Consider the following 26321-nt stretch of genomic DNA (forward strand, 5'->3'; position numbering starts at 1 on the left):
AGATGCTGTCAATTAAAGGGTTAATTCACCTTTTCAGAGAAAAAAATAGTTAATCTCCTCTTGTAGGTTTTAACATTTGTGATTCATAGTAATGGAAAGAGGAGACAACTTCCAAAAATGTGTGTTATTTCTAATATTCTTAGTACGCTATGTTGTTGGATCAGAGGTTTCACAGTACTATCAGAGACTTACCTCCTTTATGTAGTGGAAGTGAGACTCAGGGATTCCATTGATAAGAGCTCCACTGGTTGATCCGCTCCTAGAATCCCTGGCTGTATCCCCAGAAGAGATACTCAACATGTCTCTTACTGCTGGGGGATTGAGATCCACATGGAAGTCAGCAGAAATTTTGCAGTTATTTTTCACATCAAATAGTGCCAAACTTAAGAAGAACGGCTCCACCTGCAAAAATTACATTTGCACTTACACATGTGAAGTAATACTGTAATAGGTAATAGGATGTTAAAACACAAACAGCCCCTCAACAGCCCACTACTCCAATCCAAGAGCAAAAAGTTGTCTTAAACTACAACTAAACCCAACATCAAAAATGTAATACAGTTCATCCTACCACTCCTTACATGTGGTGGCTGCATTAGTTTTCTTTTTTCAATTTTTTTTTCATTCATTTTTACCTAGTGACTCTTCCTGACATAGAGTGACATACTTCCTGTTCTATGGTGACAGCAATTACTCACTATACTGAATCTATGTGTATCTATGAGTCCATAGAGAAGCAGTGTTGTCACCCCCGAACATGAAGAATATTAGATAAAAAAACTTGACCCTTGATTATCCAATGGGTAACAGTGCTACCTAAAGCAAAGTATCCAACATAAATATAACTTCATAGTTCATAGTTAGGTTGAATAAAAACACCAGTCCAACCTGAGTGAGGTGTCTACAATTGTCCTTATCCCTGTACATTGCACACTCACGTCAGTCCCCACAATCCAAGGTCCCCATTCATATACTAGGGCCAATTTTGGACAGAGGCCAATTAACCTACCTGCATGTCTTTGGATTGTGGGAGGAAACCAGAGTACCCAGAGGAAACCCACGCAGGCACAGGGAGAACATGCAAACTCCAGGCAGGCAGTGTCATGGTTGGGATTTGAACCAGTGATGCTTCTTACTGCTAGGTGAGAGTGCTAACCACTACACCACTGTGCCGCCCAATATCACATTAATACAATAGATACATGATTAATAAGTGTCCACTTTATAGTGACATTCTCCAGATGATATAATCCAGAAAGTGAACATGCAACTCAGTGTCTATATTAAAAGTAATCATCCAAAGCCCATGCTCCAAAGATGAAAAGAAGTGATCCACCGTGTATCTTCTCCAGAAGACCCCGATCCCATGGATTTCGCACCAAACTCTCCAGAAAATGTGGACTTCTTGTGTGAACAAGAGAGTCAGGAAATGTCTTTTCATTCCGGATGTCCACACCTCTTCCTACTGTCCTCCAGATCCTATTTGCTATCCCAGGCCTAGGGAAGGTACTCAGAATCAAATTAGTAGGGAGGAAGAAGAGAGATCTTACATAGTGAAAAGTACCACACAGAAACCTATGATGAAACATGCTGGGTGGGGGACTTCGGGTTTGACGTTACTTCCAGCACTGGAAATATGTGGCAGTTATCTTAGTGGTTTCTAAGGCCTTATCCATGTAAGTGCATTTTTTTTCCATTTTTTTTAATAAAATGAGTACTTTTCACTATGTGGGATCTCTCTTCTTCTTCCCTACTGGTTGGATACAGAGCACATTCCCTAGGCCAGTGATGGTGAACCTTGGCACTCCAGATGTTTGGGAACTACATTTCCCATGATGCTCAACTACACTGCAGAGTACATGAGCATCATGGGAAATGTAGTTCCCAAACATCTGAGGTGCCAAGGTTCGCCATCACTGCCCTAGGCTAATACCTGGAACAGCAAATAAGATCTGGAGGACAGTAAGAAGTGGTGTGGTTCATACAGACGTTGTGACATTCTGAATGAAAAGACATATGCTGTTTTTGACTCTCTTGTTCACACAAGGAGTCCACATTTTTTGGTGAGTTTGGTGTGAAATCTATGTGATTGGGGTCTTCTGAAGAAGATATATATGATGGAGCACTTCTTTTGTTCTTTGATTGGAGCATGGGCCTTGGATGATCACTTTTAATATAAACACTGAGTTCAATGTTCACCTTCTGGATTATATAATCTGGAGAATGTCACTGTAATATTTACACGTATTAATTATTTCTCTATTGTATTAGTGTTAGCACAAACTTTTATGATTGCTTTCACAGTTAAATTGCATCCATAGCATGGGCATTTCTATTGATGTTTAGGGAAAATATTAGGACTACAAAGCACTTCCCCGTGTCCTCATTCCCATAACATAAAGGGCGGTATTATGTAGTTCACATAGAAAGCTACAAACAATGTAGCTGTTAGCAGTGCAGTAGAGCCGGAGACCTCAGGATATTACCAGTTTTCTGGCATGGTCAACAGGTTTTTTTTGCACCGGTCAAACAGATATACTTAACAAAATGCTTTCAAAGGTACATTTAACTGACCAAAAGAGAACAAATAAAAAATGTAATTTCATCATTCAGTTCATTGTTAGTGTCTATATACAGTTTAAGCCTCACTCAGGGCTTTAGGTCAGCAATACTCACTCCGCCATCCATTTCTGCCTCCAATTTCACTGTGGGGGACCAAAAATTCAGGGCTGCAATGCTGCCCCAAAACCAGCAGTCCCCTGCTGTCCCCTTGATGACGTTAGTCCTCTCCTGAGAGGACCCTGCTGCCAGCCATCTACTAAGAAAATGTCATGGACAGCCGAAGAAATGTCAGGTTCATGACATTGCTTAAATTAAAACTAAAGTAAAAAAATAAATAAAAAATGGGAGCAGGCATGCAATGTCTATTCTACAATAAAATAAACCTACCTGCATGCTCACAGTCTTCTGTAGAATGTACACTGAGCTGCTTAAGTGTGATCTGATTACTTAACTCCTATGCATGCCAGGGAGAAAATGCTGCTGCCACTAAAGGACCTTGCGGGCACTGGACCATTGGAGTGAGCCAAGTATTTTGGACTTTAGTGACCTTTTATGGTAAGTGAAAAGGGGGATTTACATATGGATTTTTTCGAATACAGTGATAAGATAGGAGGGATGGGAGGGAGGAGCGGGCAGGGAGTAAAATTCATCCTGGAGAGGGGCTTTAATTGGAACCACCTTAGAGCAGCTTGAAACCCAAGAGGCTTCATCTTTAACACACCAAAGGATAATGTGTAATTATGCAGGTTACATGTCTCTGCAATCTTTATTGCTTGTATACAGAGGTCTTGCAGGGAATGAAGGGGCTGCTTAGTATTGGTGGCAGAGCTTAGTACAGGGATGTCGGAGGTACCTAAAAAGCCTCAAACTTATCCCCAATGGTGTATTTAGGTTTTGTGCTGCCCTAGGCAAGACTAAAATCAGGAAACCCCCTTCCACCCTCTAAATCTGCCCCAATCCAGCCTCAGTATACCGTTCTTGTCTCAGGGTCTGATGAGGAAGCTGCAGGCATTCACAGCGAACAGACCCTGAGACACGATTTGTCTCAAGACACATATGTGGTCAATAAAGCAGAGGATGGGGTCAGCGTGGCAAAGAATGAGGCGGCACTGGTGGGCACTAATGAGGAGGCATTGATGAAGCTAAAATGATGGGCACTGATAGGCGGCACTGATGGGCACTAATAAGGGGCACTAATAGGCAGCACTGATGGGTACTGATTGGTAACACTGATGGACAGTGATAGGCAGCACATATGGGCACTAATAGGCAGCACTGATGGACACTGATTGGCAGCACTGATGGGCACTAATAGGCAGCACTGAGGGGCACTGATTGGCAGTACTGATGCGCACTGATAGGCGGCACTGATGGGCACTAAATAGCTGCACTCATAGGTGGCACTAATAGGCAGCATTGATGGGCAGCACTGATGTTTTCTGCAAACTTCCCTCTGCCAGAGTCTTACAGGAAGAAGCCTAGAACAGAATTTGACAAAGGAAGTGGGAACTAAATTGTTCAGCTTCTTGCACTGAGGGGTTTATACTGGGACCTCTAGTCTTTCACTTTTGGGGGTTCACAAAAGTGAAGGACTACAAGTCCCAGCATGAACCTCTCCTCTTTGTATGGGTCTCTGGCCCTGCAGTGCCCGACTCCTTCATGACACTGCACATACGGTTCCAGCCTCACCTCAGTTTTCAGAGTACCCTTCCCTCAGAGCAAGAGAAGATCATGGAGATGAAGGAGGTGGGTGAAAAGCACTAGGCACAGTCACAGAGCGCAACAAGTTAAGGCGCAAACATCAAAAATAATATACTCAAAGAGGCTGTCACAGAGCGGCGGAAGAGAAGGGAGTAAAATCCTCCTCTGCTTTGATTGCTGGGGCCTCGGCCTCCCTCTGCATTAGGGCGGGGATGTGACATGATATTACTGGATACAAATGTATTGTTGAATAATTTCATATTTGGAAGCCTGAAGCTCTTTATGCACGCTCCTGTTATGCCTTACGCTCTTATCTGTACTGGTTTATTGTTTGTATTCACATTTTTGATGCAATAAAAACTGCGATTGAACTAAAAAGCCTCAGACAAAGACAAATGGCAGTTATAGAAAAGTCAAATTTTACTTGGAAAAAAAACAAAAAGACATAAGACATAAAACATAGAATAGACTTTTTGACTGACACTGTGGTTGTTTCCATGAATTTCCAACTGAAATTGTTGGCTTGAAATTGGCAGACTGTTGGAAACATGGCTGGCAGATTGCTGTGAATCGTTAATATTCATGTGGTTTTTTTTTTTAACTTGAGAGCTTCAACAAGTTTGCGCATAAGTATTTAAAGTACTATCAGCAACAAAACGCTCTCCTTATCTATGATGTCATCTCTCATACACCAGAAATATTGTGTCTACAGATAACAATAGCTACAGTGTATGTGCCTTTAGTGAATAAGTACATGGTGGTAGTTTGGGTGTTTATGTCATATAGGAAAATATCATGAGATGAATGTTTCCTTTAAAAAAAGGTAGTTATTACCAGGGGGCACAGCTGTGGAGATTTGAGAAGCAATGTCATAACTTTGAAGAAGAAATACATACATTTGTCAGGGGTCCTTCTGAATTTTCAATGACATTTCCGACTAAATTAAAGCTCAGTTCCTGGCAATTCACTAAGAAATGTCGACTGCTCTTTTCTTCAAATGGTCTTATATCAGGCTCAATCCCGGAGAAATCCAGTCGCTAATAAAATTACAGGGGAAACAAATTTAATTAATCACAGCTTTTTTTAGTTTATTATTATTATTATTATTATTATTATTCAGGATTTATATAGCGCCAGCAATTTACGCAGCGATTTACAATATAACAAGGAGACAATACAGTTACAATACAATAAAATACAAGAGGATTAAGAGGGGCCTGCTCAGAAGAGCTTACAATCTAATAGGGTGGGGCAGGTGGTACAAAAGGTTATAACTGTGGGGAATGAGCTGATGGAAGTGGTAGGAGATTAGTTTGAGACGTGATAGGCTTCCCAGGTAGCAAGAGTAGGGGACCAGTGGAGGTAGGGAGTTCCAGAGGATTGGAGAAGCTCTGGAGAAATCCTGGAGACGAGCATGGGAGGAGGAGACGAGAGAGCTTGAGAGTAGGAGGTCTTGAGAAGAACAGAGGGGACGATTTGGGTGATATTTGGAGACAAGATTGGTGATGTAGCTCGGGGCAGAGTTGTGAATGGCTGTGTATGATGTGGTTAGTATTTTGAATTTAATTCGCTGGGTGATTGGGAGCCAGTGTAGGGATTGGAGGAGAGGGTTGGCAGACACTGAGCGGTTGGTAAGGTGAGTAAGTCTGGCAGCAGCATTCATGATAGACTGAAGAGAGGCAGGCCAATGAGAAGGAAGTTGCAATAGTCAAGGCGAGAGATAACGAGGGAGTGAATGAGGAGCTTGGTGGTTTCATTTGTTAAAAAGGGGCAAATTCTAGAGATGTTATGGAGGTGAAATCTACAAACTTTTGACAACAATTGGACTTGGGGTTGAAATGACAGGTCAGAGTCTAGGGTTACACCTAGTACCCTGGCATGAGGGGAAGTTGAACATTAGGCAAATATTTAAAAAGACAACTAAATTATTTTTTTTATTAGCTAAAAACCATTAGATACACACAGCTGGCATTTTTATCTGATCCCATCCTCATATAGCCATCTGTAAGAGCCAGTTCACACAGGGGCGACTCGTCAGGTGACTTAGCTGCCTGACAAGTCGCATCCCGTTCTGTGCAATAAAACCGTTCTAATCGGAGCGACTCAAGTCGCTCCGACTTAGAAAAAGATTCCTGTATGACTTTTGGTGCGACTTGCATTGACTTCTATACAGAAGTCATTTTGCAAGCCGCCACTAAAGTCGGATCCCGGTCGCCTGAGGCAGTCGCGCTGCAAGTCGTGCTGCCTCAGTGTGAACCGGGTCTAATCCTCTAAACAACAGCCTTGGAGAGGAAGAGGCAAAAGTCTCAGCCAATTGGGTATTTGTTGTTTTGTATAGTGCTTATTAGTTATACTTACAGGAGGAGAGAAAAAAGGGACGACGTCATCACGTTCCTCCTGCACCTTGTACCTTATTAATACAGATGGCGAAACGGTGATCTTGCAGAACTGAAGTCATAGATTCAGTTCACACCAATAACGCTAACTGCTTAATTTATTATGCATAATTTATTTTTCTTGTTCTACCCATGTCTGCACAGGCTTCCCCTAGGGGCCCTGGTTCTCTCTCACATAAGAACATACCGGCAGGATATTTATTCTTTAGCCAAACATTCCAGTGTGTGTTTTTGGGGCTTTAGCTTATAAGCTTCTTTTGAGCAGCATCGGAATTTCTGCTAAGTCACAGGACAATTTTTTCTAAAGCGAGCACAGCATCATAAATAATTTCTAATTCTAATGGGTAAAAAATATATAAGTAAATTTAAAAAACATCTCCTGACTAACTATGCCTGAATTATTTATCAAGTTGCTTTTATGCATGAAGGATGATATTTGGTGCTTGAACTAATTGCCTTCTCACATTTCAGCCATCATTAAAGCTCCAAATATTCTTCAGATTCATTCAGAAAATAAAACATCCACCAATAAGGTATAGCGCCATGTTTTCAGGCCTATTTTATCAACATGCTTTTGCTAAGGAATAGAGTTGGTTCAACTTTCAGGTTCGAATCTTAATGGTGGTTGTGAGGAAATAACAGTTGTTAGTGGGAATATGCTGATATTCTTAGTGGGTATCAGTTTTGACTCTTGAGCCCTGTGAGTAAGGGTATCGTTCCCATGAAGGACACTACCCCATGGAAGTTTCATGATTATGGTATATTTGTGTAGACTGCACTTCAAAAACATCCAATTAACTGTGAGTGACAGTAGTAGAGGCTTTAGATTCGAAGCTCCTTCTAGGCGGGAAGAGATATAAAACATATCTATGTAGTTTGTATACAACCTATGACTATATGGGCCTATATAAAAACAGTAACTAAATAAAAAGAAATGCACCTTCTTGTTTTACCTTCTCAGCCTCTTCCAGCCACTTTAAAAATTATATACAGTATATCTCGCCATGCACACCCAACAATATACCATTAAGTGAGACATTGAGAATACTAGAGCAGATGACGGAAACCTGTAAGCAGAGTGTATGGGGGCTTCTAATGGGCCGGTTGTTTCACCAAATCACTTATGAGTACACACTTTTTGACAGCAAAGGTCCGACGGACAATTCGACTTGTGTGGGCTCCATCAGACCTTTGCTTGCCAAAAATCCGGCGGACTTTAGAAATAGAACATGTTTTACATTTTTCCACCGGAACTCCGCCAGACCGGGAAATCTGTTCGTGTGTATGCTAGTCCAACGGACAAAAACATACACTAGGGCAACTATTGGCTACTGGCTATAAACTTCCTTATTCTAGTCCAGTCGTACGTCATCACGTTCGAATCCGTCGGACTTTGGTGCGATTGTGTGTGGCCAAGTCCGTTAATTCGGAAAGTTCGTCGGAACTCCACCGAAAGTCCATCGGAAAGACCGTCGGACCTAGTCCCTCGAAAAGTCTGGTCGTGTGTACGCGGCATTAGTCTCCCACCCCCCCTTCTTCTGGGATAGGGCCAGCCTTGACCATATTATGCCCAACTCCTTGCCAAAGGCCTTCCCATGAAATCCCTGCCCATTAGCCTTTGTATCCACAAGAACGGAAAGTCCACACAGTTATAGTTTCTGCACTTTACTGATGTTCTTTAAGATGGCGGTGACACATCTGATCACATACTGTAGACATACTAAATGGTGTCACTTAGCATGCTTCACCAGTCGCATAAAGTATAGACAGACATAAGCTGTCAATTGTAAAAGCCTCACATCACTGGCAAGCCATCTTCCCTTAATATTTCACCTTTCCTTGGAGCACCACGGTGTTGGGACTCATCTCCCTGTATACTTTATCTGTAGCATTCTGCTCTATTCAAATCATTAAAGGTGAAGCATCCTGCTCTGTCAGCCGAGATTAACAAGGTGCCTTCTATAGTATACCATTCTCTCTGTGTCCCACACCATAGCCCTCTACGCCAAGTTTGCCCCCAGTTGTTACTCTCTTACTTCCCAAGGTCATTAGTACTCACTCCAAGGGCTCTGGCTTACCCATTAGCCTTTATGCATCCAGCTCACTACTCCCTTCATTTCGTTCTAGAGACAGGACTGCTGCAGCTGTACACTTCTCCCAGGATCTCCAGGTAGCACTCACACTAGAGAACACTTAGCCTGGTCTAAAAGGCCATATGCATCCTGCTCCTTGACCATTTAGACCATGTTCCCAGTCCACGTAAACCATATTTCATGAGACAAAATGACTACAGCTAGGTCTTCCGGTATAGGCTGATCTCATCCTGACCTTCCTTACTGTCCAGGGAGTTTGCAGTAGCTGACTAAATCTGCCGGTGTGTGGGGTGTTTGGCTCCCATGCCCCAACTGCTCTAGGCTCCAACCAACCTGGCATATATATGGGCACTAATTCCACTTATAACATCACTACTGGAAGGCCTTGTCTAAAAGGGGACCTATCACCCGATTACATAATTCCCTATTACCATACTTTTTTGGTTGCAGAGCCACCTAGTGGCAGACAAGCTAGCTGCACCGGCTTACAGGAGGACAGACACATCTCTAACCATTTTCCATTGGTGTTGATAACAGATCTGCCTAGTTGGGTTAGGCTACCTTATCTTGTAATACACCTTACATGTAATTACACCCAAGAACTGAGGGGTTTATGGCTAGCAAGATACATATTAGGTTATTGTCACAATTAAGCTGAAAGGGGAGATATACCACAATAAATCCCATCTCCGACCAGCTTCTGCCACTGTTATAAATACAAATGATAGTGGTCATGAAGTAGAACTGTGAAACTAATAAGTGGCACCTTTGTTATATTATTGTGGAAGGGGGTAAAGACACAAACAACTACAAAGGTTGGACTGGCATGCTCATCTACACCCTTGCTTCACTACATACCTGTCCTGGAGCAAGCATGCAGGCCTAGTATCCCCATACTCATTTAGCTGCATGCTTGTTCCATGTCAAAGACTTGATGGTAAAACAAGGATAAAGATGACAGCCTCGGGGCTCACAACTTTGTCAATAAGTCAGAAATAGCAGCTCCCATGTCTGAAAATACAACACTCTGAAGCTTTGATCAACCTTATCCGTCATACTTAAAAACACAACAAATGCACATACTGGGGGTTATTTACTAAAGGCAAATCCACTTTGCACTGAAAGTGCACTTGGAAGTGCAGTCGCTGTATATCCGAGGGGGACATCCAAGGAAAATAAAAAAACAGCATTTTAGCCTGCCCATGATTGGATGATAAAATCAGCAGAGCTTCCACTCATTTCAGATCTACCCCTCAGATTTAGAGCGACTGCACTTCCAAGTGCACTTGCAGTGCAAAGTGGATTCACCTTTCGTAAATAACCCCCACTGAGTTATTGCAACAGTTCATAAAAGTGTGGATGCAAAATTTTACATATTCGCTTGCCTCTTGTTACATATTTTACTGGTTGTATTTCATTAAAAAGGTGTAATATCAACATTATACTGCATATCAGCTGTATTGTCGTGTTAACAAATCTATACCGGTTTAAAATGTCATCATACTGGCTATGCAGTGTAGCAGAGGTATGTTAATCAAAAGACTGGTAAGAAAAAATGACATATATTTTAGCATAACAAGTTTACATATACTGTACTATATGTCCTTGTTCACAGGGGCATATTACAGAGCAAGCCCGAGTGAGGACCATGTTTGCCCTCACAGGGATGCACAGGTGTTCTGTGCATCCCCATACAGGGTGTCTCATACATGTCAATTGAGATGCAGCAGCTGTACATACACCAGCTGCTGCTCCCAATTTGACAGCCGTGTCAGTGTGGGTGCCCAACACAGACAGTGTTCATTCGGGTCTATGCACCTGCACCCACAGGGTCGTCAAAATGGGAGCAGAGGCTGTGTCTATGCAGTCGCTGGGCCCCAACTGAAATGAATAGGCAGCCTGCACAGGAATGCACAGAACACCTCTACAACCCCATACGGGAAAACACGGCCTGCGCACAAGCTTGCGCTATAGTACACCCGTGTGAATGAGGCCTATGTGTTTCATCAATGTCCCTTCTGTTTGCCTAGACTTGTTCCATTTAAAATATTCAGATTATTTACCAGAACATCTGAGTCAAATGAGAACAGATTTTGTCGTCCTTCGCTTCTGCTCATTTTATTCAACTGCTCAGTCTCTCTTCCATACTGTAAACCAAGAGATAAACAATACATAATGGATATGAAAATATTACTGTTATTATTACTACTATTAGGAATTTATATAGACCCCATCCTCTAATAAGGTATGGTACAAAATATCAAATAAGACAATGTAGATGAAGACAACATTGAGCAGTATCCAGCTACAGCCAATCAGGAAACATCATTTAAAAGTTTAGCTGCCCTAAAGAGCAGAAAGCTGATTTCTAATTGGCTACTAAAGGTGAGATACACACCTCCCAACTTTTTGAGATGAGAATGAGGGACACCTATCAGAAAAAGTATGCAGGCATAGGACACACCCCTTGCCACGCCCCTTAAAGGAGAATTGTACAAAAAAACAAGATTGGTTAAACACACAAGTGTTTTTTTTTACCACTACTATTCCTATATATTGGCTTTTGGAATTTACAAATGCAGCAATTTAGAAATCAGGAGAAAGGTTGAGCACTGAGAAACACTTTTTGATAGATAAAAAGTGCATTTTATATACATCTATTTGGATCAGACCAAAATGAGGGACAAATGAGGAGGAATAAGGGACATTGCTCCAAATCAGGGACAATCCCTCGAAATCAGGGACAATCGGGAGCTATGTAGATATCATTTATATTGTTTCAGTGCATGGCTAAAAAAAACACAACTAAATCTACATTGTAATTTCCCCCCAAATGATTCTATGGATAGAAATGTTTTTATATTCTGGGTAAACTGCCTGACTGTGCAGTTGTCTTATGTAATCAGCAATAGAGTATATGATGTATTTTTAGATAAAATAAATGTACATCATATAAAAAGCGCCATTAATGCATTTAGTATGTAATAGTACAGGTTACTGGTTTAAAAAAATCAAAAGGTTTAGTACTTAGTAGTGCTCCTGTAGATGGCAGCTGGAGAGCCACAGGCTAGTAAGCTTGCTCTGGGGCATTGCCAATTATATGTAGGTTCCTAAAACTTTGTTTGTTGATATAAGAGGACTAATTTCCTTTTCTGACATGCTATAAGTAAGCATGGCCAGACATGCTACAATTTGATTGTACTTATTATTATTTTTGCAGAATGCATATGAAATTAAATGTACACTATATTACCAAAAGTGCTGGGACACCCGCCTTTACATACGCACATGAACTTTAATGGCATCACAGTCTTAGTCCATAGGGTTCAATACAGGCATACCCCACTTTTAAGGACACAATGGGGGTTATTTACTAAAGCTGGAAAGTGCAAAATCAGGCTCACTTCTGCATAGAAACCAATGAGCTTCTAAACCCAGCTAGCTCAATGAATCTTTGGTAATAAAACTTGGACGCTCATTGGTTACTATGCAGAAGTGAGCCTAATTTTGCACTTTCCAGCTTTAGTAAATAAACCTTATTGTGTACTTAAAAGTGGGGTATGCCTGTTATGAGTTGGCCCATTCTTTGCAGCTAGAACAGCTTCAACTCTTCTGGGAAGGCTGTCCACAAAGTTTAGGAGTGTGTCTATGGGAAGTTACAATCTTTGCTCTAATTCATCCAAAAGCTGTTCTATCGGGTTGAGGTCAGGACTGTACACCGCTCCTACAGCTCTGCAAAGATGCTGCTTGCAGGACTTTTTTTTACCGTCCTGCAAGCGCACCGCTCCAGTGTCAAAGCACTCGGGCTTTCACACTGGACAGACAGGAGAGGCTCTTTACAGGCGCTATGCAGGCTCTATTTTTAGTGAAAGTAGTCTTAAGGAATTGTATTTCTGTGCATCCAGTTCTGAGTTTTAAAATTGCATTTCATAGCTCAGTCCTGTCTGGTAGGAGATCTGATTTAGCTCTGCTACAGTTATTTTACGTTTGACCCAACCCTGTGACTAGGCAGTGGAAGGAGAGTTAGCACAGTGATGTGCACATCTCTCGGTCACTTTGCTCTCCTCCTCCTATCAGCATGCTCCTTGTCGGCACATTAACTAAATGGCTCCTTGTGCTGACCCTGTCTGAGGTCTGCTGTATAGGAACTACAAGAGACTCATAGCAAGTCAAAGTCAAGTGTTTACCCTGCTTGCATTTAAAAACATCCATTTAATGATGTCTTATTGAATACAGAGATGCATTATTTGTTTCTTTTTTTAACTGCTAAAAGTTCACTTTTGACAAAGCTGATGATGCGCGTTATGGCCCGTACACACAATGCGAAAATCAGACCAAAAATACCTCTTTTGAATCAATCGTATGATAATCTATCGTTAGTACACAGCTTTTGAGAGCTGATCACGACAGTTCATCCGATATTATCCGATTGAGCAAGCACGAAAATGTATCATCGTATGATACCAGATCATACGATTTTTGTTTAATCAGCACAGTTGATGTTCGAAAATACAATACAAATACACTACAACACATTACACCACTTCCAATTTTTTATTCAGTCGTATAAGAACTTTCGTAACTCTCCATTTTTTATATGCGACCAGCATGCAAAGAAAAATGGACGTACTGTTGTCCGATTTTAGGATTGCATGTACAGGCCATTAGGATGAAATGAGACAAAAAAAAGACGGCTACTGTAAGTAGCAAGTTTACAGGTTGGCCACTTGTATTTTTTAGACCTTGCCAAATGTGATAATACATTCAACAATATTGAAGAACTACTCCACCCAAAATGAATATTTACACTTTGTGTAGTTGTTGGAAAGCAAATTTACATATTGTCTTGCTATATCTTTTACAGTTTACAGTGACCGGATCTCCTCAGCATCATGGCAGTGTCACACTAGATCAAGGAAAAAGAATGACGCTTTAGCCCTGGCTCACACCAATGCGACTTGCCATGCGACTTTGAAAGTTGCACCTTATTTGCTACAATGGAACTGTTTAAAATTGCAGCGACTTAAAGCGGAGTTCCACCCAAAAATGGAACTTCCGCTTTAAGCACTCCTCGCTCCTTTACATGCCACATTTGGCATGTCATTTTTTTGGGGGGGGGGAGAGGGGGCTTTCATTATGAGGGGGGACTTCCTGTCCCACTTCCTCCTGCCGCCCAGGGACCACCTAGGTGACTCCTCCTTTCGCCTCCCTCTAGGTGATCTCCTGGGACACGTGACAGGTCCCAGAAGATCGCCTGTCCACTCCGGGAGCACAGTGCAACTCGCGCATGCGCCGTGCGTGCCTAGCCGTGAAGCCGAAAGCTGTCACTACTGGGTGTCCAGAGTGCAAATGGAGGCGCCGGCGGAGAGGAGGGGGAGAGGAGCGACGCCCCGTTTGGCCACATCGCTGAAACATGGAATAGGTAAGTGTTTGTTTATTAAAAGTCAGCAACTACACTTTTTGTAGCTGCTGACTTTTAATAAACGTAAAAAGCCTGGAACTCCGCTTTAAGTCGCCGCAACTTTAAAGGAGGTTCCTGCACTATTTCTGTGTGATTTCATGTGGGACTTGCATTGACATCTCCAATTAAGGTGCACAGATGTCAGCAAGCCGCACATGAAACTGCACTGATTGGAGTCTTTGAAATCAAGCTGAAGTAGCGTGATTTCAAAGCCACACTGGTCTGAACCAGGGCTCAGTTATGGTACTATCAAAGGGAGCAACTACAGAGATAAGATCTTGTCACTGAGAGATACAAAAAATTATTCAACCCCCTGTTGCCCACCCAAACCTCAAATAACACTTTGAGGTAGAGATGACATATAGAATATACCTAAAGCTAAACATTTTTTTCTTCTTTTAGTTATGAAACAGCTGTCAGGTTTTTATTGCTGTTTGTACCCCTGTTAGGGAGATTCACCTCTCTATTGGTCCTATTTACCATTATCGCAGGGAATGAAAGTAAAATAAAATCTCAGGATTTGGGTGGTCACCAGAACAGTAACAGAGGGGAAATCTGTTACTAGTTATGAGGACCCTGGTGACAACCACTTTGGAGAGATTTTTCTCACACTCCTCCTGTTTTCACTATGGGACAGGAAGTGAAGGGAAATCTCCCCAATTGGAATATCAATGGGAAAAAAGAAAGGGGCTAATACCCTCCCTTAAAGTGGGGTACCCCCTAAAAAAAAAAAAAAGTTAGCAGCTACAAATACTGCAGCTGCTGACTTTTAATAATCGGACATTTACCTGTCCCAGGGTCCAGCGATGCGGGGAAACAAAGCCCCCCTCGTTCCCCACTCCGCTCGCAGCACCGTCATGCGTACTGTGGGCACCCGGCTGTGGCTTCACAGCCGGGCACCCACTGCGCATGCGCCGTACAGTCACCTGGGACACGTGACAGGTTTCCAGGTGAATGTGCGGCGCGAGAGGAAGTGATGTCACCAGCCCGGGCAAGGAAGAAGGCAGACTACGAGGGACCCCCTAGCAACAGTTATTTAGAGGTGAGTAAAAAATTTATTTTTTGCCAATTCTTTTTTTTTTTAAGAATTTTAAGCAACTTTTTTTTTTGGTGGCAACACCACTTTAAGCTGAGTACACAGGGGTTGAAGTTTGCTGCTAAAACGGACACATTTTGATTGATGAGTAGCCCTCCCTGTTCAACAGAAGCTGATCATTAGGCTGGCTTCTGTCAAACAGACTCATAGTTTCATAGTTAGTAAGGTTGAATAAAGACACCAGTCCATCAAGTTCAACCTGAGTGTCTACAATTGTCCCTATCCCTGAACATTGCACACTCACATCGGTCCCTACCCTTAAGGAGCCCACAATCCAAGGTCCCCATTGATATACTATGGCCAATCTTTTTGACAGAAGCCAATTAACCTACCTGCATGTCTTTGGATTGTGGGAGGAAACAGGAGTACCCGGAGGAAACCCACGCAGGCATAGGGAGAACATGCAAACTCCAGGCAGGTAGTGTCATGGTTGGGATTCGAACCAGAGTGCTACCCACTACACCACTGTGCCGCCCTCACTCACTGGAAAATCGGCTGCAAATCTGATCAGTGTAATCTGACAGAGAGACTTCGCTGTCAGAATGTAATGTTCCAGTGGGGGGATTCCTGCATCCACATCGCTTGTGCAAATGCAGGAATCTGTTTTTCTTTGTTCAGCAACTGGCTGAACAGAAAAAAAAAATGATGTTCTACTTTAATACATTTTTCTTTTATCATAATTATTTTAGTAGAGTCAGCAGCAGAGTTAAATACCATACATACTTCTTTTGCAAAGGGATGTTGCTGTCCATAAACCCTAACCTTGTGCATTAACTAGGATAAACTGTTGGAGGCTGATCTCTGATTGGTTACCACAGGATACTGCACATTGAGCCTCTTTATTACAAAAGAAGGGGAAATATATTTTAGATTTAGTTGCGCCTTCACCAAAAAATACTTTTACTTGTTCCATATTTATTCAGTATTACTTAATGCAATAGGAATGAATGACTAAAACATATTAAGGAAAAATTCCAACTCCATCACTTAATCCAGACCAAAAAGTAAGCCTGTGGAAAATCAGTTTCCAGGCCCAGGGTTGGTTCTCTGCTCTGATTTCAGCTGAGCGCTGCAGTTTCAGCCCATAAAAAACTGATACCTTCACCAGCTCTGGGTGCATGCTCTTCTCCAGGCTTTCCATGATGTTCTCTGGCTTCCCAGCACCACCGCCCTCTTCATCTGTGCAGGGAGAAAAGCAGATGTGAGCAACGGAAACCTTCTGAGTTCCCCTTTCTAAGTACAACAGTTCCTTTTTACAATCTCACGCTTCTCAAGTAATCATGTTAAAGCAGAACTCCAGGTAATACTTCATTTAAAATGTGCTATCATAGTCTTTATAATGCTGTTTATACATACATATATATATTGTCAGACATTCTGACAACAAAACCGTGTATTTTCTTCTGACGGATATTGGCTCAAAGTTGTCTTGAATACACACGGTCACACAAATGTTATAGGAAATTCCGATCGGCAAGAACGCGGTGACGTACAACACGCCGAGAAAAATTAAGTTCAATAGCCAGTGCGGCTCTTCTGCTTGATTCCACGTATGTGTGGACTTATGTGCGTCAGAATTGTATACACACGCTCAGAATTTCCGACAACAACTCTTGTCGTCTGAAAATTTGAGAACCTGCTCTCAAACATTTGTTAGCGGAAATTCCGACAACAAATGTTCGATGGAGCATACACTCGGTCGGACTTTCCGACAACAAGCTCACATCCAACATTTGTTTTTCGGAAAATTCTATCGTGTGCACGGCCATTAGCTTTTTCAATCAGGGTTTCATAGAACCTTATGCCACGTACACATGATCGGACTTTCTAACAACAAAACTGTGGATTTTTGTTCGAAGGATTTTGGCTCCAACTTGTCTTGCATACACACGGTCACACAAATGTTGGCCAACAATTACGAACATAGTGACGTACAAGGCGGACAGGATATCTCCATCACGAATGCTAGTTATATCTCTGGCTCGTACTTGATTCCGAGCATGCGTGGACTTTTGTCCGACGGACTTGTATACACACGATTGGAAAGTCCGACAACAAACATTTGTTACAAAGAATTACCACTCCAAGGTAATGACTTCTCCAAAAACAGCTGTCTCCACAATCCCACAGGGTGCTGGCTCTGTTTGCAACAGGAACTGAAGTAGAAAAGATGTAGCTGGATAGCCGCACTCCTAATTATTCAATTCGGAGTGCGGCTATCCAGCTACATCTTTTCTAACAAACATTTGTTGCCGGAAAATTTGAGAACCTGCTAGCCAACATTCGTTGGTAGAAAGTCCGACAACAAATGTTCGATGGAGCATACACACGATCAGACTTTCCGCCAACAAGCTCACATCCAACATTTGTTGTCACAAAATCCAATCGTGTGTACGGGGCATTAGGGTTCCTCCAGAGTTTGGTAGAGGCTTAATGGGCATTGAGAAATGTCTGCCTATTAGATAAGTATCCATTGACAGCATTGATCATTTAGCTGTGCTTATCTGTAAGGGAGGATTCTTCCCAGTGATCAAAAATTCAAAAAACATACTTCCCACTATTGTACAATGAGATGTAGATAAATATTAGCAGGGGTTTTCTGAGACCTGAAAGTTATTTTAAGGGTTCCTCCATGTTAAAAAAGTTGGGAAGGGCTGGTCTATATATTCAGTTCCCATCATACTCTGCAGAAGAAGGTGAAATTTAACTTTGGTACCATAATTCTGTGTACTAACAAAGTGAGTGACACTTAAGGCACCACCCCTCCTCTTTTAGGGTTGATGTCCATCACAGCAGAAACCTTTTTTTTTTTTTTTTGATTGAGTGGGAAAGAGTGAGAAGTCTCCTTACTTAGACAGATATTTACATGGTAGCCTCTTTCAGTGCCAGTTCTTGGGCACCCACGGCGACAGACAGACAGATACTGTAACCAGGGCCGAGACAAGGGGTGGGCAGGAGGGACCGCTGCCCCTGGCGCAATGCTTTATTGCAGGGGTAGGGGGCACCCTGACCCTAAGGGAAAGGGGGGCGCAGTTTGGCATCTTTGCCCTGGGCACTGGATGACCTTGTCCCGCCACTGACTGTAACTGTATGTGTGTGTAATAGATATAAAAATTCACACACACACTTTACTACTTAATCCTAGTTGCATATACAGTATGCTTCTCCACCCAGCCCTACTTGACAGCACACAGCCTGCTGATTACTTTGGGAAGTGTCACCCAGCATCTTGTGCACTGTGAATCATGTGATCATGTAGTCACATAGCATATGATAAGAACTATCTGGTATCTCCCCAGACCAATTCATGCTGTGTAGACAAGTAGGTCAGCATAGGAAAGTATTTTTTGCATGTGAATACTATACACAGCCACTGCTATGCCACATCCAGCATAGGCCAGTGTCTGTGCAGTAAACACACACAATACCACCAAACATCTAGATAAATAGGTGGTCCTACTTGTTTCATGAGCAGGAGCCAAGTCACAATTATAACTTTTGATCTCATGCTACAGTGTGGTGGTCCACAGACACCAGATTTCAGTATCTAAAGCCAAAAATTTTCTTTTTATTGTCCTTGTTGAAGACTTTCCCTTCACTTTCTATCCTCAAGACACAACAGGAAGTGAAATGAAATGTCTCCAAAGTAACAAGAAATTTCATCTTGCATCAGAAAAAGTTTCCCCAGTGGGAACCCCTGTCCCAATCCCTGTTCTGGTGACAACAGTAAAATGAAAAATGTCTCATTGTTTTCTGTTGCAGTGACAATGGTCACTAGGACAAATAGAAATGGTGAATTTACCTTGCAGGGACACAGACAGAAAATACAGATAAATCTGACACGGGTTCTGATCCTTCTTTACTCTATCCAAAACTAGAAAAAGCTTCGGCTATACATATGAAATCAATTTGGAGTGCAACATGTGCATAATTTATAGAAAATCCCTATTTGTAACATGTTACATGATATCACAACATGTGTGCTATATAAATAAAATGATGATATAGACAGTATAAGTGGTGCATGGCTCCTTACTGCTTATATTGTCTCTTATAATTTGGCCCAATTTATGCCTTTTTTTCCCAGTTTCGAACATAATTTTCCTCTCTCTGCATCAGTTTATTGGGCCAAATGTTTAACAAACAGTCTCCAGTATCACAGAACCCCCCCCCCCCCCAAAAAAAAAAAATGTTTATATATATATATATATATATATATATATATATATATATATATATATACAGTATCTCACAAAAGTGAGTACACCCCTCACATTTTTGTAAATATTTTATTATATCTTTTCATGTGACGACACTGAAGAAATGTCAGTTTGCTACAATGTAAAGTAGTGAGTGTACAGCTTGTATAACAGTGTACATTTTCTGTCCCTTCAAAATAACTCAACACACAGCCATTAATGTCTAAACTGCTGGCAACAAAAGTGAGTACACCCCTAAGTGAAAATATCCAATTTGAGTCCAATTAGCCATTTGGCTCCCCAATGTCACTGTGACTCGTTACTGTTATTAGAGCTCAGATGTGAATGAGGAGCAGGTGTGTTAAATTTGGTATTATCGCTCTCACTTTCTCATACTGGTCACTGGAAGTTCAACATGGCACCTCATGGCAAAGAACTCTCTGAGGATCTGAAAAAAAGCAGACTAAGGACAGGGATTAATGTAACCATGTCCTGTGTTCTGATGAGACCAAGATAAACTTATCAGATGGTGTCAAGCGTGTGGCAGCAACCAGGTGAGAAATACAAAGACAAGTATGTCTTGCCTACAGTCAAGCCTGGTGGTGGGAGTGTCCTGGTCAGGGGTTGCATAAGTGCTACCAGCACTGCGGAACTGCAGTTCATTGAGGGAACTATGAATGCCAACATGTACTGTGACGTACCGAAGCAGAGCATGATCCCCTCCCTTTGGAGACTGGGCCACAGGGCAGTATTCCAACATGATAACGACCTCAAACACACATCCAAGATGACCACTGCTTGCTAAAGAAGCTGAGGGTAAAGGTGACGGACTGACCAAGCATGTCTCCAGACCTAAACCCTATTGAGCATCTGTGGGGCATCCTCAGATGGAAGGTGATGGAGTGCAAGGTCTCTAACATCCACCAGCTCTGTGATGTTGTCATGGAGGAGTGGAAGAGGACCCCAGTGGCAACCTGTGAAGCTCTGCTGAACTCCATGCCCAAGAGGGTTAAGGCAGTGCTGGAAAATAATGGTGGCCACACAAAATATTGACACTTTGGGTCCAATATGGACATTTTCACTTAGGGGTGTAATCACTTTTGTTCCCAGCAGTTTAGACAATAATGGCTGTGCGTGGAGTTATTTTGAGGAGACAATGAATTTACACTGTTATACAAGCTTTACACTCACTACTTTACATTGTAGCAAAGTGTCATTTCGTCAGTGTTGTCACATGAAAAGATATAATAAATTATTTACAAAAATGTGATGGGTGTACTCACATATCTTTTGTGAGATACTGTATGTGTGTGTATATATTATATTATATTTATATATATATATATATATATATATATATATATATATATACACAGTGCCTTGCGAAAGTATTCGGCCCCCTTGAACTTTTCAACCTTTTGCCACATTTCAGGCTTCAAACATAAAGATATAAAATTTTAATTTTTTGTGAAGAATCTCCAACAAGTGGGACACAATTGTGAAGTGGAATGAAATCTATTGGATATTTTAAAAAACTGAAAAGTGGTGCGTGCAAAATTATTCGGCCCCTTTACTTTCAGTGCAGCAAACTCACTCCAGAAGTTCAGCGAGGATCTCTGAATGATCCAATGTTGTCCTAAATGACTGATAGTGATAAATAGAATCCACCTGTGTGTAATCAAGTCTCTGTATAAATGCACCTGCTCTGTGATAGTCTCAGGGTTCTGTTGAAAGCGCAGAGAGCATCATGAATACCAAGGAACACACCAGGCAGGTCCGTAATACTGTTGGGGAGAAGTTTAAAGCTGGATTTGGATACAAAAAGATTTCCCAAGCTTTAAACATCCCAAGGAGCACTGTGCAAGCGATCATTTTGAAATGGAAGGAGTATCAGACCACTGCAAATCTACCAAGACCTGGCCGTCCCTCTAAACTTTCAGCTCAGACAAGGAGAAGACTGATCAGAGATGCAGCCAAGAGGCCCATGATCACTCTGGATGAACTGCAGAGAACTACAGCTGAGGTGGGAGAGTCTGTCCATAGGACTACAATCAGTCGTACACTGCACAAATCTGGCCTTTATGGAAGAGTGGCAAGAAGAAAGCCATTTCTCAAAGATATCCATAAAAAGTCTCGTCTAAAGTTTGCCACAAGCCACCTGGGAGACACACCAAACATGTGGAAGAAGGTGCTCTGGTCAGATGAAACCAAAATCGAACTTTTTGCCCACAATGCAAAACGGTATGTTTGGCGTAAAAGCAACACAGTTCATCACCCTCAACACACCATCCCCACTGTCAAACATGGTGGTGGCAGCATCATGGTTTGGGCCTGCTTTTCTTCAGCAGGGACAGGGAAGATGGTTAAAATTGAGGGGAAGATGGATGCAGCCAAATATAGGACCATTCTGGATGAAAACCTGTTGGAGTCTGCAAAAGACCTGAAACTGGGATGGAGATTTATCTTCCAACAAGACAATGATCCCAAACATACATCAAAATCTACAAAGGAATGGTTCACAAATAAACGTATCCAGGTGTTAGAATGGCCAAGTCAAAGTCCAGACCTGAATCCAATCGAGAATCTGTGGAAAGAGCTGAAAACTGCTGTTCACAAATGCTCTCCATCCAACCTCACTGAGCTCGAGCTGTTTTGCAAGGAAGAATGGGCAAGAATTTCAGTCTCTCGATGTGCAAAACTGATAGAGACATACCCCAAGCGACTTGCAGCTGTAATCGCAGCAAAAGGTGGCTCTACAAAGTATTAACGCAAGGGGGCCGAATAATTTTGCACGCCCCACTTTTCATTTTTTTATTAGTTAAAAAAGTTTTAAAAAATCCAATAGATTTCGTTCCACTTCACAATTGTGTCCCACTTGTTGGTGATTCTTCACAAAAAATTAAAATTTTATATCTTTATATTTGAAGCCTGAAATGTGGCAAAAGGTTGAAAAGTTCAAGGGGGCGAATACTTTCGCAAGGCACTGTATATATATATACACACACACACACTATGTACTATATTATATATTTGTAAATTAAACTGGCTAAAAAAGAGATGCACTAAATCTTTCTTCCTGACCCCCAATATGCTGTTTATTTTCATATTTTTCTATGATGCTGTGGCCAATAGACATTTCAGCATCCCTGTCAGTTTACTACACTAGTCTGCACAATGTCAGTGGCTGCACAATGGAGTGAATCCAATATTTCTTCAGCCTCTTTCCATGAATGCCAAGCAAAAAGTCAATCCCAGGAAATGTTTCAACGACAACCAGAGCCAGTTATTTTGCCGCCAGCTAGCAGCTGCTAAATTTATTAAGGCTTCACATAGAATATTCTCATAGCGACAGAAGCCTTTTTTCTTCCAAGCACATTTTCAGGAGTTGGACTGGATAGCCTTATTTTTAGAACATATGGAAAATATAAATCGGTCAAAAAAGTAAGACTACAGGAAGCCCTACAAATGTTCTAAACATGGTTCACATGGTTTATCCTAAGGTCCCGTTCACACCACACTGCTTGCTTTAACATGCGCAAAACACATGTGCTTTTATGTGGTGTGTATTTTGTACACCACTGCGTTGTGCTTTTGTGTTCTGCTGTGGGGGGTGTTCTTTTTTTTTTTAATCACAGGTTATTGGTTCAAACTGGCATCCTAGAAAACAAAGGATATTTGCCTAGTCGTTGGGATACGCAGTTCAATGCAGTGAACAAGTCCCTAAACTAAAGCTGCTTGTAGCCCATAGAGGAAGCATCACTACAGCAAGTACCGCCATCATGGCAAGCAGTACACTGCAGAGAACACCATAAACATCTCATGTATATAAGTATCTTAACCCTTTCACTGACAGGGTCCTTTTTTGCATTTTTTGCACACATATAGGCCTGAAGATTAGTTCAAACCTCCAAACATTATATATTTTCTGAAAGCAGAGGCCCTGAAGAATAAAATAGTGGTAGTTCCAATTTCTTATGTCACCTGATATTTGCGCAACATTTTATTGAGCGCAATATTTCAGTAACAAAATTTTACTTATTTTAGGGCACAATATTGTCATGTATTTTTCAAAGGATATACAAGATGAGGTTGTGCAGAGTAAATAATTGCTCAACGCGTCAAGCTTTAAATTTGCATGCGGCCACAACACAAAGACAAACTCCGGTATATTTTTCATAGGCAAAGCATTAAAGGCCCCTACATGTCATACGTTTAGAGGTAACCAGTGAATAATGGCCCTAGAATTATTACTCTAGCATGCGTGGCGATATGTAACTCAAGTATCGCAAGTGACATTTCATATGTTTGCGCCCCGATGGTTTGATGTTTGACGTTTTCTTTTTTACTTTCACTAAAACTTTCACTAAAAGTTTGTTTATATCACTTAGGGCAGTGGTCATCAACCCTGTCCTCAGGGCCCACTAACAGGCCAGGTTTTATGTATTACCTTGGGGAAATGAAGACTAGAATACTGCAATCACTGAGCAGCAAATGATATCACCTGTGATGTATTTCAGTTATCTTGCAAACCTGGCCTGTTAGTGGGCCCTAAGGACAGGGTTGATGACCACTGACTTAGGGGACAAAAAGACCCCTATGTGATATAATATTTTTAAGATAGTTTCTCTTTAATGAGACATCACTTTCCTTCCACCTGCCTTCCATTGAAGCTAATAGAGTGGCAACATAAATTGGAAGTGATGTTTTTATGTCACTTGCAGGTTCATTCTAACTAGGGGAGATCAATGATCAGATGTTACCTGGTATCCCTCCAGTCCATCCGGCGAACTCCACCATGTGGGTCCCGGACCCAGAGGTGAGACAGAGGAGCCTAAGATGGTGAAGGGGGCAGCAATGACAGTCCGCTTGGGGAGTGTATACACCATCAGTGGCCCCTGCTGCCACCACACTCACAGGCAGCGACAGCCCGTAATGCAGGGAGCAGGGGCGTAACGCCCCTATCCATGCATCTGGCCCCCTAATCTACATTCCAATAGGGTTTTTTTTTTTTTTTTAACACGTGATTAGAATGAATGAATATTTGCTATTGTCACACTGATTCTCCTCCCGGCCAATCACGAAGCAGGTCCCGATTGACCAAAAGGAAAAGCAATCCCATTGGCCTAGGAGTAGAAGGGAGGAGACGCACGGCTGCCGTTGTGATGCTGAGGATATGCAGGGAAAGCCTTTGTTCGTTGCCCGTCGGGAAACACTGCCTGTGCCATAGATGGGGTAAGTGTGGGGCTGATAACTGACTCGACCGACCCACCAGGTGGGGGGTGTATTGTTTTTTCTGCCCCGCCCCCAAAAAACATACCACCTGCTGCCACTGCTCACAGAAAACTGTGAATGCATGACATGGCCGTGTAGGCGGAACCTTGCAGGGATGCCTTATTTTCAAATAGTGATAGCAGGCGCGGGGAGAAGATCCCACACTCGCTGTCACAAGGAGAGAGGGAGAGGCTGCAGCTGCTGGAACATGTTACATATTCCACCCTAAATACAGGTGGAACATGTAACATGTTCCAAAAGGTGAACTTATCCTTTATGCCTCGTACACACGATCAAACAATCCGGTGGAAAAGTCCAGCAAACTCAAGTCCACCGGACAATCCCCCCGTGTGTAGGCTTTTTTTACCCAAAAGTCCGGCGGATTTAGAAAGTATTTTTGCACTCCAATCTGTCCGCCGGACTCGCATTTCGGCGGACAATATGGCCGTGTGTGTGCGCCAGTCCGCCGTACTTTTGAAATGAACGTACTTTTCCCGCGGTCGCTCGTCCCCACCCCCTTTCCTTGCCGGCCGGGTAGCATGCTCGGATAAGGGTCTGATGTTGACCTAGGGGGGGACCCCCGCGCCGATTTTTTGGCGTAGGGGTTCCCCTTTAAGTTCATACCAGGTGACGGGGCCAGCGACGCCTCCTTCGCTGGCCCCGGCTACCTGGAGACGCGCTCAAAATGAGCGGACTTTCCTCCGCGTGTGTGGGCGAGTCCGTTCATTTCAAAAGTACGGCGAGTAGTCCGGCGGACTTATTACGCCGTATTAGTCTGCTGAAAAAGTGCCGTGTGTGGGCAAGTAGCTCGTTCAGAAAGTCCGGCGTACAGTCCGGCGGAAAGTCCGCCAGTCTAAGTCCACTGAATAGACTGCTACGTGTATACGAGGCATTAGTGAACACAGAAGGTTGCTTGCTCTGTAGGCACACCATTCAGAGTTCTCCCATATAGAGGAGTGTATGACTCCCATGGTTAGGAGAAGCAGGATCTCCCAGTCTATGGATAGTGTAGGAGCCACTAACCATGGGGTACTTTGTTGCAGTAATGCCCTGTACACACGGTCAGACTTTCCGACGGAAAATGTGCTATCGGATTGTGTTATCAGAAAAATCCGATAGTGTGTGGACTCCATCTGACTTTTTCCGTTGGAATTTCTGATACACAAAGTTTGAGAGCAGGATCTAAAATTTTCTGACACCAAAATCTGATTGTTTAAATTCCGATCGTGTGTAGAACATTCCGACGGACAAAGTGCCACGCATGCTCAGAATAAAATTACCAGACGAAAGCTATTGACTACTGGCCCGTTTATAGTCCCATTGTACGTGTTTGACGTCACTGCGTTTAGAACGATCGGATTTTCCAACAACTTTGTGCAATAATGTGTATGCAAGACATGTTTGAGCCAACATCCGTCGGAAAAAAATCTGATGGATTTTGTTGTCGGAATGTCCGACTGTGTGTATGGGGCATAAGTGGGCTTAAGCACCATATAGTAATATGGTATGACCAAATCCCCATGTTTTTTGAAAATGTCTAGG

The 26321-nt window shown here is 42.4% G+C and overlaps 1 protein-coding gene across 2 annotated transcripts in view; it reads right to left on the reverse strand.

Annotated features, from left to right (window-relative positions):
* DOCK11 (dedicator of cytokinesis 11) overlaps window positions 1-26321 on the reverse strand; it is a 551771-nt gene that overhangs the window by 426731 nt on the left and 98719 nt on the right. For both annotated transcript variants that reach the window (XM_077493986.1, XM_077493985.1), the window contains exons 9-12: window positions 16409-16488; window positions 10816-10899; window positions 5160-5300; window positions 193-402 (exon numbers count right to left, since the gene is read on the reverse strand). In XM_077493986.1, the coding sequence (XP_077350112.1) occupies window positions 193-402; window positions 5160-5300; window positions 10816-10899; window positions 16409-16488 (515 nt within the window). The remainder of the gene's footprint in view (window positions 1-192; window positions 403-5159; window positions 5301-10815; window positions 10900-16408; window positions 16489-26321) is intronic.

The sequence above is a fragment of the Lithobates pipiens genome, unplaced genomic scaffold (genome assembly GCF_037356315.1).
Source record: "Lithobates pipiens isolate NorthernLeopardFrog02 unplaced genomic scaffold, aLitPip1_a1.2 Scaffold_1, whole genome shotgun sequence".
Taxonomy (NCBI): domain Eukaryota; kingdom Metazoa; phylum Chordata; class Amphibia; order Anura; family Ranidae; genus Lithobates; species Lithobates pipiens.